Source organism: Pristiophorus japonicus, unplaced genomic scaffold (assembly GCF_044704955.1).
Source record: "Pristiophorus japonicus isolate sPriJap1 unplaced genomic scaffold, sPriJap1.hap1 HAP1_SCAFFOLD_842, whole genome shotgun sequence".
In the NCBI taxonomy this organism is placed as follows: Eukaryota; Metazoa; Chordata; class Chondrichthyes; family Pristiophoridae; genus Pristiophorus; species Pristiophorus japonicus.
The window spans coordinates 75,435-92,852 of NW_027254764.1; the positions used below are offsets into that span (position 1 = coordinate 75,435).

General features: G+C 48.4%; 1 protein-coding gene across 1 annotated transcript in view; it reads right to left on the reverse strand.

The window, feature by feature from the left end:
• LOC139257437 (zinc finger protein 721-like) overlaps positions 1-17,418 on the reverse strand; it is an 81,631-nt gene that overhangs the window by 52,823 nt on the left and 11,390 nt on the right. The window contains exon 3 of the mRNA XM_070874492.1: positions 6,298-7,092. Coding sequence (XP_070730593.1) covers positions 6,298-7,092 — 795 coding nt within the window. The remainder of the gene's footprint in view (positions 1-6,297; positions 7,093-17,418) is intronic.

The following is a 17,418-nucleotide window of genomic DNA, read 5'->3' on the forward strand; positions in this document are numbered from 1 at the left end:
CAGCAAGCTCCCACGAACAGCAATGTGATACTGGTCAGATAATCTGTTTTAGTGATATTGATTGAAGGCTGATGGGGCCTCGGTTCAGCGATTCATCCGAAAGATGGGAACACTGACAGGGCAGCACTCCCTCAGTACTGCATTGGAATGTCAGCCTAGATTTTGTGCTCAAGTCTCTACAGGTGGACTTGAACCCACAACCTACTGACTCAGAGACAAAACTGCTACCGCTGAGCCACGACTGAACCCGATCATTACTCGATTATTTTAATTCTCATACCTTCAGTTACTCTCATGGACAAACCGCAGCTCGCCATACCTTCCAGAGTGCCTCTCCTAGCCTTGGTATCCAGAGAAGGTATTGGTAACATGTCCATGTACCTGCCTGGAAGTGTTTGATGGGACAATGTAGAGGGAGCTTTATCTAACCCGTGCTGTACCTGACTGGAGAGTGTTTATGGCGGACACTAGGTGCTCAGAATACCCCATTCCCTCCACAGACATCCATCACCTCGATGAGAACATCAGTTAACCCAAAGATAAGAGAAACCCATCAGTTCCTTCCCCGGACACAGATCCGGAGGGACAGTGAGTGTCCCGAACATTGTTGTACAGTGTGCTCGATAGTTCCTCCCGTGGTCTGAGCCTTTTGGTGATGATTTGAATTTGATACCCTCGAATTACTGACTCATCGACTGGTGGAAATAGTTTATCCTCATTTACCTGATCAAACTTTGAACACCTCCCTCAGATCTCCAATTACCCTTTGTTCTAATGAAAAGAGCCCCAGTTTCTCCAATCTCCCCTGATAACTAAAGCCTCTCTTCCCTGGTATCATCTCAGTGAATCTCTCTGCACTCTCTCCATGGCCTCGACATCCTTCCTGGTGTAAGATCCCCAAAACCTGACACAATATTCAAACTGCAGCCTAACCAATGATTTGTGCAGGTTTACATGCCCTCTGCCCTTTTGTACTCCACACCCCTATTTATAAAATCTAGGACCCCATGTGCTGTTTAACCACTTTATCAACATAAAATGGCTAAAATACATTGACTTTAACTTAAATGTGCATCATGGGAAAGAAAAGTTTAGTCTGAGTTAGAAACTCAAACAATCGATTCACTGCAGACAGGTCACCATGGCAACACTGATCAGACATTCCATTCACTGAACCCACTGTTGCAATCTGTAATCAGATCAGGGGAAAGAAGAGAGTTTGTCTGTCAGTAACCACAATGTAAGCTCAAACCAGAGTGAGTAACACAATAGATTCGATTATAATGTGTGATGTTGATACCTATAATTGTGGAACTATAAGAAATAACAACTAACAGCAGGCAGGGGAGTTTAGGGATATTGAGAAAATTACTGAAGAAAAGTAACTGCTGGGAACCAGGGAAAGTGACCTTGTAAATCACAAATGAGAGAAGTTCCAGCTGTCTTTTCCTCGCTTCCTGCCAAAACCCAGCTGGGAAGGCAAAGAAGAGTCCGGTGCCAGAGGTGGATCAGTGCAGGGTATGAGTGAGGGGAGACTGATGTAAGGGGGCAGTCGGGACTGGAGACACCGGAGATCAAGCTCAGGGCATCCAGCGGGCTGACCTGGTGTCAGTTACTGTGGACACGCAGGACTTGCATCTTTACTCTGATGTGGTAGAGCACAGAGGATCTGCTCAAATTATATTTCTTATGTTAAAGTTGCTAATAATAATTGAATATATTTAAGGTGGAGATAGACAGAGTTTTGAAAGATAAGGGAGTGAAGGGTTATGGGGAGCAGGCAGGGAAGTGGAGTTGAGGCCAGGATCAGATCAGCCATGATCTTATTGAATGGCAGAGCGGACTCGAGGGGCCAGATGGCCTACTCCTGCTCCTATTTCTTGTGTTCTAACACTAGACTCTCGATCCTTAATAAGACAAGGAATTAGCTAGAATCTTACAACCCTAAATCTCTCTGCTCCTCTACTCCATTGAAAGTTTTACCATTTAATGTACATTTCCTCTCTTTTTTTCTTCCTCCCAAAATCTATCGCAGCACATTTCTCTGCATTAAATTTCATTTCACATTTACCCGCTCCAATTACTAACCTGTGTATTGACAATGAAGGCACTTAAAGTCCGCTTCAGTTGGCCATGGGTCCTTTTTGGCATTAACTGGAGATTTTGATCATATGCCCCATATACCTAAGCCCAGATCATTTCTCTACATCGAGCAGAGCAATGGTCCCAACACTGACCCTGGGAGACTCCACTGTTTACGCCCTCCAATTCTGACGGGATTGGACAGGTTCGATGCAGGAAGAATGTTCCCGATGTTGGGGAAGTCCAGAACCAGGGTTCACAGTCTAAGGATAAGGGGTAAGCCATTTAGCACCGAGATGAGGAGAAACTTCTTCACTGAGAATTGTGAACCTGTGGAATTCTCTACCACAGAAAGTTGTTGAGACCAATTCGTTAGATACATTAAAAAGGCAGTTAGATGTGGCCCTTACAGCTAAAGGGATGGAGGGATATGGAGAGAAAGCAGGAATGGGGTACTGAAGTTGCATCATCAGCCATGATCATATTGAATGGTGGTGCAGGCTCAAAGGGCTGAATGGCCTACTCCTGCACCTACTTTCTATGAAGAACCTCCATTAACCGCTACTCTGTTTTCTGCCCTAAATCCAACTTCCTATCCAGCTGTCCCACTCCCTTTAATACTCTGAGCCTTAATTTGATCAACAAGCCTCCTGTCCGGCACCTTATCAAACACCTTTTGACAATCCATCTACACAACATCCCCTGCATTTCCTGAAACCCTGCTGGCTGTCCTGAATGAATACATTTCACAAACAAATGTTGGAATGTTTGCTCCGCACCACAGCATTTCATCTGTTTAAAGCCACAACAGAAAGATCCCGTTTTCTCAAGATAAATCAACTTTAAAAATGATGCAGTGTTTCAGCCAATGAGGGAGATCCGGGCTCAGCCCCGCCCACTGAGTGGCACAAGCCCTGCCCCTCACACTGATTGGTTGGAGGACCATCTGACGACTAGCTCCGGCCCCGCCCCGCTCTTCCTAACCCCTGGGGGGGGTTTCCACACACCGAGTGCGGGCCCAGGCCCGAGAGACAAACTCCGCATTATCCGCCTCCCCACAACTACCCGCCAGTTTCAGACACAAACCCCGAGACAACCAGCAAATGCCGGGAAATCCCCATCGAGTCAGGGAGCGTCTGTAAATGGAGGAGAAATGGGGACTGGTCAGGGAGCGTCTGTAAATGGAGGAGAAATGGGGACTGGTCAGGGAGTGTCTGTAAATGGAGGAGAAATTACTATTTTTAGTTAACAAATGTATCAGTGATTTTAATGGGACTCTTCCCGTGTCCCAGCTCCTGTAAATACTGGCTGTAAAGGGACCGGATTCTCAGGAGTCTCCACACTACTGGCTGCTTGTGTGTCAGTGATCTCCCATCACATTAATGTGCTTCTGCTGTGTGTGTTTAATAAAGTGCCAGGTGCACTTCACAAAAAGTGGGGAATCAGTGAGTGTGGGACTGAACCCAGCCAGAGTCAGCACCTTCAGGGGAGGGGAACCAGTGAGTGTAGAACTGAACCCAGCCAGAGTCAGCACCTTCAGGGGAGGGGAACCAGTGAGTGTCGAACTGAACCCAGCCAGAGTCAGCACCTTCAGGGGAGGGGAACCAGTGAGTGTAGAACTGAACCCAGCCAGAGTCAGCACCTTCAGGGGAGGGGAACCAGTGAGTGTCGAACTGAACCCAGCCAGAGTCAGCACCTTCAGGGGAAGGGAACCAGTGAGTGTAGAACTGAACCCAGCCAGAGTCAGCACCTTCAGGGGAGGAAAGGGAGGGGAACCAAAAATTGAGGAGCACGCCCTTCAGGTAACTATACAAGGACTGCAACCTCTCACATTGAATATATACATGGGCCATGGACTCTTCTAGGCTGCAAAAAACAAACCCAGCCTTGGAATCTGGAAGGGTGTTAAGAACGGCTCTCTTGTTGCTGAAACCCTCATTCTTGCCTTTGTTACTTCTAGACTTGACTACTCCAACTCACTCTTGGCTGGCCTCCCACATTCTACACTACGTAAACTTGAGGTCAGCCAAAACTCAGCAGCCCATGTCCTAACTCGCACCAAGTCACGATCACCCACCACCCCTGTGCTTTCTGACCTACACTGGCTCCCGGTTAAACAAGGCCTTGATTTCAAAATTCTCATCCTTGTTTACAAATCGCTCCATGGCCTTGCCCCTCCCTGTCTTTTTCAGCCTCACAACCCCACAAGACCTCTGCACTCCTCAAATTCTGCCCTCTTGAACATCCCTCATTGTAACTGCTCAACCATTGGTGGCCGTGCCTTCAGCTGTTTGGGCCCTAAGCTCTGGAACTCCCTCCCTAAACCTCTCCGCCTCTCTGCCTTTCTTTCCTTCTTTAAGATGCTCCTTAAGACCTATCTCTTTAACAAAGCTTTTGGTCATCTGCCTTAATTTCTTTTATGGCTCAGTGTCAAATGTATCTGTTGTGTCTTGTTACACTGCTGTGAAGCTCCTTGGGCTGTTTTACTATGTTAGAGCCGCCCTATAAATAAAAGTTATTAATAATAATAAAAACTGTTGTACACGACTGCTCCGTGCAACACTCTCCACCCCAGATCCCCAATGGTGCAGGGAATGACCCCTGCATAGAGAGCCCTCCATTGGGGACCCCAGCCTCCGCTGGACAGTAAGATGACCCACCATTGCGACTGAGACTGAGCAATGAACAAAATTCATCAATCAATGTCACAGAAACCCGAGTGCCCGGGGCCAAGTACGCTGGCCGCCACTTTTCCATCACTAACTCACACCTTAGACCCGGCCCAGTCTGGCTCAGTCACTAAATGCTTTCTAACTGGGATTCTAACTCTGATGGAAAGCTATGAGGCCTCATTTTATTGTGACCCCTATCAGAGAGGCTTTTAATGGCTTTAATAAACTGGCAATAAGATTTTTATTTTAAAAATTGGAACGTGGTGAAAAACGCCACGAGCGCTGCCACAAAACTGACTGAGAAATCAGCGCCCCTGCCACAGGACTCAATATCCACCCCCTCCACCTCTGGTGCACTGTGTCTGCAGTATGTACCCTCTTACAAAATGACCATGGTCAGGTCGTGTGGAGTCAAAGGTCAGGTAACAGAATGGATGGAAATATGGCAACAAACTGCCCTCAACTTCAACAAATGATTTCTGTTTTGCAGCCATCTTTCCATCCATTCTGCTGCCTGGCCCTTCACTCCACACGGCCTGACTTGGTCATCTTGTAGATCTCACATACTGTTGTGGATAGCAAGCTGGTTACAAAACAGGAAACAGAGTAGGGATTAAGAGTAGCTACTCGGAGACTGGCAATAGGCGGGAGATGGTGTTCCACAGGGATCGGTGCTGGGACCACTGTTCTGGCAATAGGTGGGAGGTGGTGTTCCACAGGGATCGGTGCTGGGACCACTGTTCTGGCAATAGGTGGGAGGTAGTGTTCCACAGGGATCGGTGCTGGGACCACTGTTCTGGCAATAGGTGGGAGGTGGTGTTCCACAGGGATCGGTGCTGAGAGCACAGTTCTGGCAATAGGTGGGCACTGGCGTTCCACAGAGATCGGTGCTGGGAACATTGTTGTTCACCATTTACATAAAGGATTTGGACTCGGGAATCAGAAGTACAATTTCCACATTTTTAGATGACACAAATTGGAAAGTAGATTTAATACTGAGGAAGACTGTGACAAAATGCAAGACATTAATAAGTTTCAGAATGCGTGTGTAATTGGGAAATGAATTTCAGTACAGATCAGTGAGAGGTGGTGTGTTTTGGTAGGAAGAATAAGGAGGCCACATTCTATTTGGAAAATAGGAGTCGAAATGGGGCAGAGGAGCAAAGGGATCGAGGGGTACAGATACACAAATCACTGAAAGTAGCGACGCGGGTTAATACGGCCATTTAAAACAGCAAACAAGTACTGGGGTTCATTTCTAAAGGAGCCTTCTGTTCCGTGCCCAGGAGCTCTGAACCATGGAAGAGAGCGGCTGTGACTCATTTCTTACACACCTCAAGATTAACCCGCACGGTGACTTTGTGGTCAGTGCAGAGAGACGAGGAAAACCAAAGTGCCGTTTCCCCCTCTTAGTGTGGCCCTGAAGAATTGTGTCCAGGCTGAGGTTCTGTTCCCGCTGTACGATCCTGTCAGAATGAACATGGTTCAGTCCTGCTTGTAATTAAGAGCAGCAAAAACAGCAGAATCCATCCCCTGCAGTCACTTGTGAATTCGCTGTTGTGCCAGCAGGCTGGATGAACGAGTAAATCCCTTCCCACACTCAGAGCAGGTGAACGGCCTCTCCCCAGTGTGAACTCGCTGGTGTGTCAGCAGGTTGCATGACTGAGTGAATCCCTTCCCACACACGGAGCAGGTGAATGGCCTCTCCCCAGTGTGAACTCGTTGGTGTCTCAGAAAGTCGGATGACTGAGTGAATCTTTTCCCACACACTGAGCAGGTGAACGGTCTCTCCCCACTGTGAACATGTTGATGGCAGCTCAGTTCCCCGGAACTTTTATAGCATTTCCTGCAGTCCGGGCATTTAAAAGGTCTCTCCCCAGTGTGAACTCGTTGGTGTATCAGAAGGTTGCTTGACTGAGTGAATCTTTTCCCACACACGGAGCAGGTGAACGGCCTCTCCCCAGTGTGAGTACGCTGGTGTACAGTGAGTTCAGATGATCGACTGAACCCAGTCCCGCAGTGAGAGCACCTGAACGGTCTCTCCCCACTGTGAACACGTTGATGGCAGCTCAGTTCCCCAGAACTTTTATAGCTCTTCCCACAGTCCGGGCATTTAAAAGGTCTCTCATCAGAGTGAACTCGCTGATGATTCAGCAGGCTAGATGACGAAGTGAATCCCTTCCCACACACGGAGCAGGTGAACGGTCTCTCCCCAGTGTGAACTCGCTGGTGATTCAGAAGGTCGGATGACTGAGTAAATCCCTTCCCACACTCGGAGCAGGTGAACGGCCTCTCCCCAGTGTGATTGCGCTTGTGCCTTGATACGCCAGAGATTCGGCTGAAGCCACGTCCACACACACAACACGTGTACACTTTCTCCCCACCGTCTACGGTGCTTTTTGCTTCCATATTGAGAGGCCGATGATATTCAGGTCCCGATGAATCGAGTGACTGTCAGATCTTGATGCAGTGTGCGATCTGAGCTTCCCGTCTGCAAATCCGCCCCTTCTAATACCCTGTAAAATTAATTTAAAACAGGAAAAAGGGAGTGAGAGAGAGAACCCACAAAGAGGCAGGTTAGAAAATTGAACAATGAATCTGCTAATTTGTGGGGCCGGCACTCGAACAAAGTGACCATGAAAACGGCCGGATTGTCGTAAAAACCCAACTGGTTCACTAATGTCTGACTCTGGCTGGGTTCAGTTCTACACTCACTGGTTCCCCTCTCTCTCCTTCTCCATCCTACAGCCCAGTCATTGATAATCCCCTTCCCCACCCTGCAGCCCAATCATTGATAATCCCCTTCCCCACCCTACAGCCCAGTCATTGATAATCCCCTTCCCCACCCTACAGCCCAATCATTGATAATCCCCTTCCCCACCCTACAGCCCAATCATTGATAATCCCCTTCCCCACCCTGCAGCCCAGTCATTGATAATCCCCTTCCCCACCCTACAGCCCAATCATTGATAATCCCCTTCGCCACCCTACAGCCCAATCATTGATAATCCCCTTCCCCACCCTACAGCCCAATCATTGATAATCCCCTTCCCCACCCTGCAGCCCAGTCATTGATAATCCCCTTCCCCACCCTACAGCCCAATCATTGATAATCCCCTTCGCCACCCTACAGCCCAATCATTGATAATCCCCTTCCCCACCCTACAGCCCAATCATTGATAATCCCCTTCCCCACCCTGCAGCCCAGTCATTGATAATCCCCTTCCCCACCCTACAGCCCAATCATTGATAATCCCCTTCCCCACCCTACAGCCCAATCATTGATAATTCCCTTCCCCATCCTACAGCCCAATCATTGATAATCCCCTTACCCACCCCACTACCCAAAACACGGCAACAACATCCCCCCCAGTGCCCAAAACACAGTAACACACACACACACCCCCCATGTGCCCAATGTCCGTGTGTGAACCTCGACAGTGAGTGTCGACAGCTATTATTAGGAGCATAGGAACAGGAATAGGCCATTCAGCCCTTTGAGCCTGTTCCGCCATTCAATTAGATCAGTATTTTAACTCCGTCTACCTGCCTTGGTTCCATCGCCATTAATACCCTTGCCTAAGGAAATCTATCTATCTCAGTTTTGGAATTTTCAATTGGCCCCCAGCCTCCATTTTATGGGGAACAGAGTTCCGGATTTCCACTAGGCTTTAAGAGCATAAGAAATAGGAGCAGGAGTGGGTTAAACAGCCCCTCGAGCCTGCTCCACCATTCAATAAGATCATGGCTGACGGGATGGCAGGACTGACATATGAAGAAAGACTGGATTGACTGGGCTTATATTCACTGGAATTTCGAAGAATGAGGGGGGATCTCATAGAAACATATAAAATTCTGACGGGACTGGACAGGTCAAATGCAGGAAGAATGTTCCCGATGTTGGGGAAGTCCAGAACCAGGGTTCACAGTCTAAGGATAAGGGGTAAGCCTATAGGACCGAGATGAGGAGAAACTTCTTCACTGAGAATTGTGAACCTGTGGAATTCTCCACCACAGAAAGTTGTTGAGGCCAGTTCGTTAGATATATTCAAAAGGGAGTTAGATGTGGCTCTTACAGCTAAAGGGATTGAGGGTTATGGAGAGAAAGCAGGAATGGGATACTGAAGTTGCATGATCAGCCATGATCATATTGAATGGTGGTGCAGACTCAAAGGGCCGAATGGCGACTCCTGCACCTACTTTCTATGTTTCTACCTCAGCTCCACTTTCCCGCACTATCCGCGTATCCCTTGATTTCTTTACTGTACAAACATCTATCGATCTCAGCCCTGAATATACTCAACGACTGAGCATCCACAGCTCTTTGGGGCAGAGAATTCCAAAGATTTACAACCCTTTGAGTGAAGACATTTCTCCTCATCTCAGTCCTAAATGGCCGTCCGTTATCCTGAGACTGTGACCCCTAGTTCCAGACTCTCCAACAAAGAGAAACAGCCAATCACCATTTGTGTAAGGAAGTGCTTCCTGACATCACCCTGAACGGCCTGGCTCTGATTTTAAAGTTGTGACCCTTGTTGTAGACTCCCTCACCAGAGGAAATCGTTTCTCTCCATCCACCCTATCTTTAATCTTAAACACCTCAATTAGATCATCCTTTAATCTTCTATATTTCTCATAATTTACAAACGTCATCACTAAGTACAGGACCATGGAATCACTGAAGTTTACAGTAGTGAAGGAGGCCATTCAGCCCATCGTGTCTGTGCCGGCTGACAAAGAGCTATCCAGCCTAATCCCACTTTCAGCTCTTGGTCCATGGCCTTGTCGGTCACGGCACTTCAAGTGCATAGCCAAGTTTGTTTTAAATGCTATGAGGGTTTCTGCCTCTACCACCCTTTCAGGCAGCGAGTTCCAGACCCCCACCACCCTCTGGGTGAAGAGATTTCCCCTCTAAACCTCCTACCACTTTAAATCTAGGCCCCTGTTTGTTGACTCTCTGCTAAGGGGAATAGGTCCTTCCTATCCACTCTATCCAGGCCCCTCATAATTTAATACACCTCAATTAGGTCTCCCCTCTCAACCTCCTCCCTTCCAAAAAAAAACCCAGCCTATCCAATCTTTCCTCATAGCTAAAATTCTCCAGTCCATGCAACATCCTCCGAAGCACTTATCGTTTTGAAAATTATTGCGTGGAGAGGCCTATAAAAAGGCCCAGCCTCCGTGAGTCGTCGGGAGTTCGTGGTGCGTCAGCCAGAGGCTCAGGAGGTGCAAGGAGAGGCTATAAAAAGGCCCAGCATCCGTGAGTCGTCGGGAGTTCGTGGTGCGTCAGCCAGAGGCTCGGGAGGTGCGTGGGGAGGCCTATAAAAAGGTCCAGCGTCCGTGAGTCGTCGGGAGTTCGTGGTGCGTCAGCCAGAGGCTCGGGAGGTGCGTGGGGAGGCCTATAAAAAGGTCCAGCGTCCGTGAGTCGTCGGGAGTTCGTGGTGCGTCAGCCAGAGGCTCGGGAGGTGCGTGGGGAGGCGGAGCTTGTGCAGCTACAGGGAGGCAAAAAAGTAGAAAGAAATCGAAAGGTGATGTCACAGCCGAGGGGGTAAGTGATTGGCTGGTGATTGGCAAGAAGTTTTTCTTTTTCTTTCTTTATCAGTAAGTAACCTTTTAACATTGTTGTTGCTCAATTAAGTTAATCTAAGGGTTAAATCATGGCAGGAGAGCTCGGACACGTGTTATGCTCCTCCTGTACTATGTGGGAACTCGGACACTTCCGGTGTCCCTGATGACTACTCGTGCGGGAAGTGCATCTGCCTGCAGCTCCTGATGGACCGCATTGCGGCACTGGAGCTGCGGGTGGATGAACTCTGGAGCATCCACGATGCTGAGAATGACGTGAATAGCACGTTTAGCGAGTTGGTCACACCGCAGGTAAAGGGTATACAGCCAGCTCGGGAACGGGTAACCAACAGAAAGAGCAGTGCAAGGAAGGTAGTGCAGGGGTACCATGCGGTCATCCCCCTGCAAAACAGATACACCACTTTGGGTGCTGTTGAGGGGGATGACTCATCAAGGGAAGGCAAGTTCACGGCACTGTGGCTGGCTCTGTTGCACAGGAGCGCAGGAAAAAGAGTGGGAGAGCGATAGTGATAGGGGATTCAATTGTAAGGGGAATAGATAGGCGTTTCTGCAGCCGCAACCGAGACTCCAGGATGGTATGTTGCCTCCCTGGTGCAAGGGTCAAGGATGTCTCGGAGCGGGTGCAGGACATTCTGAAAAGGGAGGGTGAACAGCCAGTTGTCGTGGTGCATATAGGTACCAACGATATAGGTAAAAAACGGGATGAGGTCCTACGAGACAAATTTAGGGAGCTAGGAGCTAAATTAAAAAGTAGGACCTCAAAAGTAGTAATCTCAGGATTGCTACCAGTGCCACGTGCTAGTCAGAGTAGAAATTGCAGGATAGCTTAGATGAATACATGGCTTGATGAGTGAAGGGAGGGATTCAAATTTCTGGGACATTGGAACCAGTTCTGGGGGGAGGTGGGACCAGTACAAACCGGACAGTCTGTACCTGGCAGGACCGGAACCAATGTCCTCGGGGGAGTGTTTGCTAGTGCTGTTGGGAAGGAGTTAAACTAATATGGCAGGGGGATGGGAACCTATGCAGGGAGACAGAGGAAAATAAAAGGGAGACAGAGGCAAAAGATAGAAAGGAGAATAGTAAGAATAGTAAAAGTGGAGGGCAGAGAAATCCAAGGCAAAAAACAAAAGGGTCACATTCAGCAAAATTCTAAAGGGGCAATGTGTGTTAAAAAGACAAGCCTGAAGGCTCTGTGCCTCAATGCGAGGAGTATTCGAAATAAGGTGGACGAATTAACTGTGCAGATAGCAGTTAATGGATATGATGTAATTGGCTTCACAGAGACATGGCTCCAGGGTGACCAAGGCTGGGAACTCAACATCCAGGATTATTCAACATTTAGGAAGGATAGACAGAAAGGAAAAGGAGGCAGGGTGGCGTTGTTGGTTAAAGAGGAAATTAATGCAATAGTAAGGAAGGACATTAGCTTGGATGATGTGGAATCGGTATGGGTGGAGCTACGGAATACCAAAGGGCACAAAACGCTGGTGGGAGTTGTGTACAGGCCACGAACTATAAGTAGTGAGGTTGGCGACAGCATCAAACAAGAAATAAGGGATGTGTGCAATTAAGATACAGCAGTTATCATGGGTGACTTTAATTTAGATATAGATTGGGCTAACCAAACTGGTAGCAATGTGGTGGAGGAGGATTTCCTGGAGTGTACTAGGGATAGTTTTCTTGACCAATATGTCAAGGAACCAACTCGAGAGCTGGCCATCCTAGACTGGGTGATTTGTAATGAGAAGGGACTAATTAGCAATCTTGTTGTGCGAGGCCTCTTGGGGAAGAGTGACCATAATATGGTAAAATTCTTTATTAAGATGGAGAGTGACACAGTTAATTCAGAAACTAGGGTCCTGAACTTAAGGAAAGCTAACTTCGACGGCATGAGGCGTGAATTGGCTAGAATAGACTGGCAAATGATACTTAAAGGGTTGACGGTGGATAGGCAATGGCAAACAGTTATAGATACATGGATGAACTTCAACGGTTGTACATCCCTGTCTGGAGTAAAAATAAAACAGGGAAGGAGGCTCAACCTTGGCTAACAAGGGAAATTATGGATAGTATTAGATCCAAGGAAGAGACATATAAATTGGCCAGAAAAAGCAGCAAACCTGAGGACTGGGAGAAATTTAGAATTCAGCAGAGGAGGACAAAGGGTTTAATTAGGAGTGGGACAATAGAGTACGAGAGGAAACTTGCCGGGAACATAAAAATTGACTGCAAAAGCTTCTATAGATATGTGAAGAGAAAAAGATTAGTGAAGACAAACGTAGGTCCCTTGCAGTCGGACTCAGGTGAATTTATAATGGGGAACAAAGAAATGGCAGACCAACTGAACAAATACTTTGGTTCTGTCTTCACAAAGGAAGACAAAAATAACCTTCCGGATGTACTAGGGGACCAAGGGTCTAGTGAGGAGGAGGAACTGAAGGATATCCTTATTAGGCGGGAAATTGTGTTGGGGAAATTGATGGGATTGAAGGCCGATAAATCCCCGGGGTCTGATTGTCTGCATCCCAGAGTACTTAAGGAAGTGGCCCTAGAAATAGTGGACGTATTGGTAATTATTTTCCAACAGTCTATCGACTCTGGATCAGTTCCTATGGACTGGAGGGTAGCTAATGTAACACCACTTTTTAAAAAAGGAGGGAGAGAGAAAACAGGTAATTATAGACTGGTTGACTGACATCAGTAGTGGGGAAAATGTTGGAATCAATTGTTAAAGATGAAATGGCAGCGCATTTGGAAAGCAGTGACAGGTTCGGTCCAAGTCAGCATGGATTTATGAAAGGGAAATCATGCTTGACAAATCTTCTGTAATTTTTTGAGGATGTAACGAGTAGAGTGGACAAGAGAGAACCAGTGGATGTGATGTATTTGGACTTTTAAAAGGCCTTTGACAAAGTCCCACATAAGAGATTGATGTGCAAAATCAAAGCACATGGTATTGGGGGTAATGTACTGACGGGGATAGAGAATTGGTTGGCAGACAGGAAGCAGAGAGTCGGGATAAACGGGTCCTTTTCGGAATGGGAGCCAGTGACTAGTGGAGTGCCGCAGGGCTCAGTGCTGGGACCCCAGCTCTTTACAATATACATACATTTTTTGGATGAAGGAATTGAGTGTAATATCTCCATGTTTTCAGATGACACTAAACTGGGTGGTGGTGTGAGCTGTGAGGAGGATGCTAAGAGGCTGCAGGGTGATTTGGACAGGTTAGGTGAGTGGGCAAATGCATGGCAGATGCAGTATAATGTGGATAAATGTGAGGTTATTCACTTTGGTGGCAAAAACACAAAGGCAGATTATCATCTGAATGGAGGCAGATTAGGAAAAGGGGAAGTGCAATGGGACCTGGGTGTCATGGTTCATCAGTCATTGAAAGTTGGCATGCAGGTACAGCAGGCAGTAAAGAAAGCAAATGGTATGTTGGCCTTCATAGCTAGGGGATTTGAGTATAGGAGCAGGGAGGTCTTACTGCAATTGTACAGGGCTTTGGTGAGGTCTCACCTGAAATATTGTGTTCAGTTTTGGTCTCCTAATCTGAGTAAGGACATTCTTGCTATTGAGGAAGTACAGCGAAGGTCCACCAGACTGATTTCAGGGATGGCTGGACTGACATATGAGGAGAGACTGGATCAACTGGGCCTGTATTCACTGGAGTTTAGAAGGATGAGAGGGGATCTCATAAAAACGTATAAGATTCTGACGGGACAGGACAGGTTAGATGCGGGAAGAACGTTCTTGATGTTGGGGACGTCCAGAACCAGGGGATACAGTCTAAGGATAAGGGGGTAGGCCATTTAGGACAGGGATGAGGAGAAACTTCTTCACTCAGAGAGTTGTTATCCTGTGGAATTCCCTGTCGCAGAGAGTTGTTGATGCCAGTTCATTAGATATATTCAAGAGGGAGATAGATATGGCCCTTACGGCTAAAGGGATCAAGGGGTATGGAGAGAAAGCAGGAAAGGGGTACTGAGGTGATGATCATCCCTGATCTTATTGAATGGTGGTGCAGGCTCGAAGGGCCGAATGGCCTACTCCTGCACCTATTTTCTATGTTATTATTGATGAACTTTTCAAAGTGTGGTGCCCAGAATTGAGCCCAACCCTCAATATCTGAGGTCTAACTAGTGACTGATAAAGGTTGACCATAATGAGCTTGTTGTTGTGCTCTATACTGCTATTAATGCTTTAACAGATTGATCAGCTGATCCTGCCCCTCACAGATTTGTGGTCACCTTTAAATTGGACCATTTGGTTTAGAATGCCTCCCATTTCTCTCCTGCTTCCAGAATGCATTGAGTGTGGGTGTCCCTGGGAGCCTGAGGCCCTGTCCCCGCGGGCGGGCGGGACAACCCCGGGCTCAGCCTCTGGCCTGTTATTGGGCCCTGGGCCCTACACCAGGTGTTTATGTCACTCACCAGCCCCACTCGCGGCTCCAATTCCTGCCCCGCGCCTACAACCCACCGTCTCGTGTCCCACATCATCCGGGCTCCACCAATTGTTGCCGCCGCCGCCCGCGCATGCTCAGTGCTGGAGATCCGGGGGGGGGGGGGGGGGGGGGGAATGGTGACCGCAAGCCCCGCCCCTCGCACACTCCGATTGCTTGGAGGACCAACCGCCCGCTCGGTCCTCCAGCCCCGCCCGCTCGGTCCTCCAGCCCCGCCCCCTGCTCATCCTATTGGACCGGAGCCGCCGTCAATCACCCGTGCAGCGTGAGCTGAGCATGCGCGGTTGGGCGGCTGTGAGATGGGCGGAGGGAGGGAGCGGGTTAATAAAACCCGGGGGGCCGCGGGCTTCACACACACCGAGTGCGGGCCCAGGCCCCGCCGTCCCGCCCGAGAGACAACACTCCGCATTATCCGCCTCACACACACCCGCTGTGGGCCTCCGGCCTTTCCCCGGGCGGGGGGCAGCTGCGGGGCTATCTCCCGGTGACAGGCCCCCCCCCGGGGGGACAGAATGTTGTGTCGGATCTAGAATTGTCTGTTCTGTATCTCTATCCTGTATTTAAAGTAACAATGTTTGTAAGCACCATTTATTTGCCGGGTAACTCTTTTGAGTTTACCTGCAAAACATAAAGACATTAAACGGTGCCACCCGACCTGGGTGACACTCCAGACATTTACAAGGCCCTTTTTTTCCCCCCCTTTTTTTTTTGTGTTTTTTTTTGGCACTAAAATCACAATTTTTCCCCAGTGCCCCCTATAAAAGGGAAGGGGACACTAAAAGCACCGGCAATTAAAACAAATTAACTTTAAAACGTAAAATCAAATTAAAATTTGGTTGCCGGGCGTGATGATGCACTCCAGTCCCTCCGGTGCCCACCTCTCGCGGAAGGCCGCGAGCGTACCGGTGGACACCGCGTGCTCCATCTCCAAGGACACCCTGGACCGGATGTAAGAGCGGAAGAGAGGCAGGCAGTCAGGTTGAACGACCCCCTCGACCGCCCGCTGCCTGGACCGGCTGATGGCACCCTTGGCCGTGCCCAGGAGCAGTCCTACGAGGAGGCCTTCGGACCTACCCGCTCCCCTCCGCACAGGGTGCCCAAAGATCAGGAGAGTGGGACTGAAGTGCAGCCAGAATTTCAGGAGCAGCCCCTTCAAATAGTGGAACAGGGGCTGCAACCTCGTGCATTCAATAAAAACATGGAACACGGACTCCTCCAGACCGCAGAAATTGCAGGCGGCCTGGGAGTCCGTGAACCGGCTTAAAAATTTGTTGCACGGCACTGCTCCGTGCACCACCCTCCAGGCCAAGTCCCCGATGAATAGTGGGAGGACCCCTGCGTAGAGTGCCCTCCATCGGGGACCCCCGCCTCCTCCGGACGGCAAGATGGTACGCCATGGCGTGTCCGGACGGCCGGCGAGGATGGCATTATTTGCCGGGTATTAGAAGGGGAGGATCTGCAGCTGGGAAACTCAATCCAAACATCGCCTCAAGATTTGACAGATTCCCGGATTGATCAGGATCACCTTCTCATCAGCCTTTGTAAAAACACCAATCACAGCGGGGAGAAACAGGACACATGTTGTGTGTGTGGATACACCTTCAACCAATCGTTCAGTCTGTGAGACCCGTGCACCCACCTGACTCAACACTGTAAATGTGGGGACAGTGGGAATGGATGGTGTTGTACATGGAAAGTGATTCAGTCGCTCATCTCACCAACTGACATTCGAGGAGTTAGATAACAGACTTTCTCCTGTGAATATAGAATTGGTTTATTGGCCTGTGATGTGTTTACTACTTCATCCTGTTGACTCTAAATCTTTGCCAATTATTTGGTGTGATTGGTTTACATGTGCGTCTTTTAAAAAAATATGTTTGCTGAGTGGATTCAAATACAAATTGAAACCAGGTTTGCAGGCGTGATGCTCCATTCACACATCGAAGGTGAGAGAGATGCTGTGGGGCACACACTAAGTCCAGTATCCGAAGGTGATTAACAGACTGGGTTTTATGTTTCGTGATCCTGGGCGTCTTACCAACACCTTCCCTGGAGACCAAGGCTAGGAGATCAACTCTGGAAGGTATGGGAAATTGGGACTTGCCCCTGAGAGTAACCGAAGGTATAAGAACTAAAATAATCCAGAGTTAGAAAGGAGAAAAGGCCCAAAATGGAGCAGTCGGTAACAGGATGTCAATTAGTCTCATCTTATTTTGGAGTCATCAAATATTAACACACTCTGTTAATTGAAATTGCAAAATATTAAACTCCAGCCCAGTTATAGGGGTTATTAACATCAGCAGAAACAATCCCCAACTGATAGAATGAACACAATTGAGTTAGGATGTGATTAACAGCAGCAATAACAGAAGAATCCAATCCCTGCAGTCACTTGAGAACTCGCTGGTGTCTCAGCAGGTCGGATGAATGAGTGAATCCCTTCCCACACTCAGAGCAGGTGAACAGCATCTCCCCAGTGTGACTGCGACGATGCATTTCCAGCTTACAAGTTGGGTTCAGTTCTGCACCTGCTGTGCGCAGAGTGAGAATAAATTCAATGAGCTGCTAATTTTCTCTACTGGGTCTTCTGTGCTGGCCCAATAGGCTGAACCC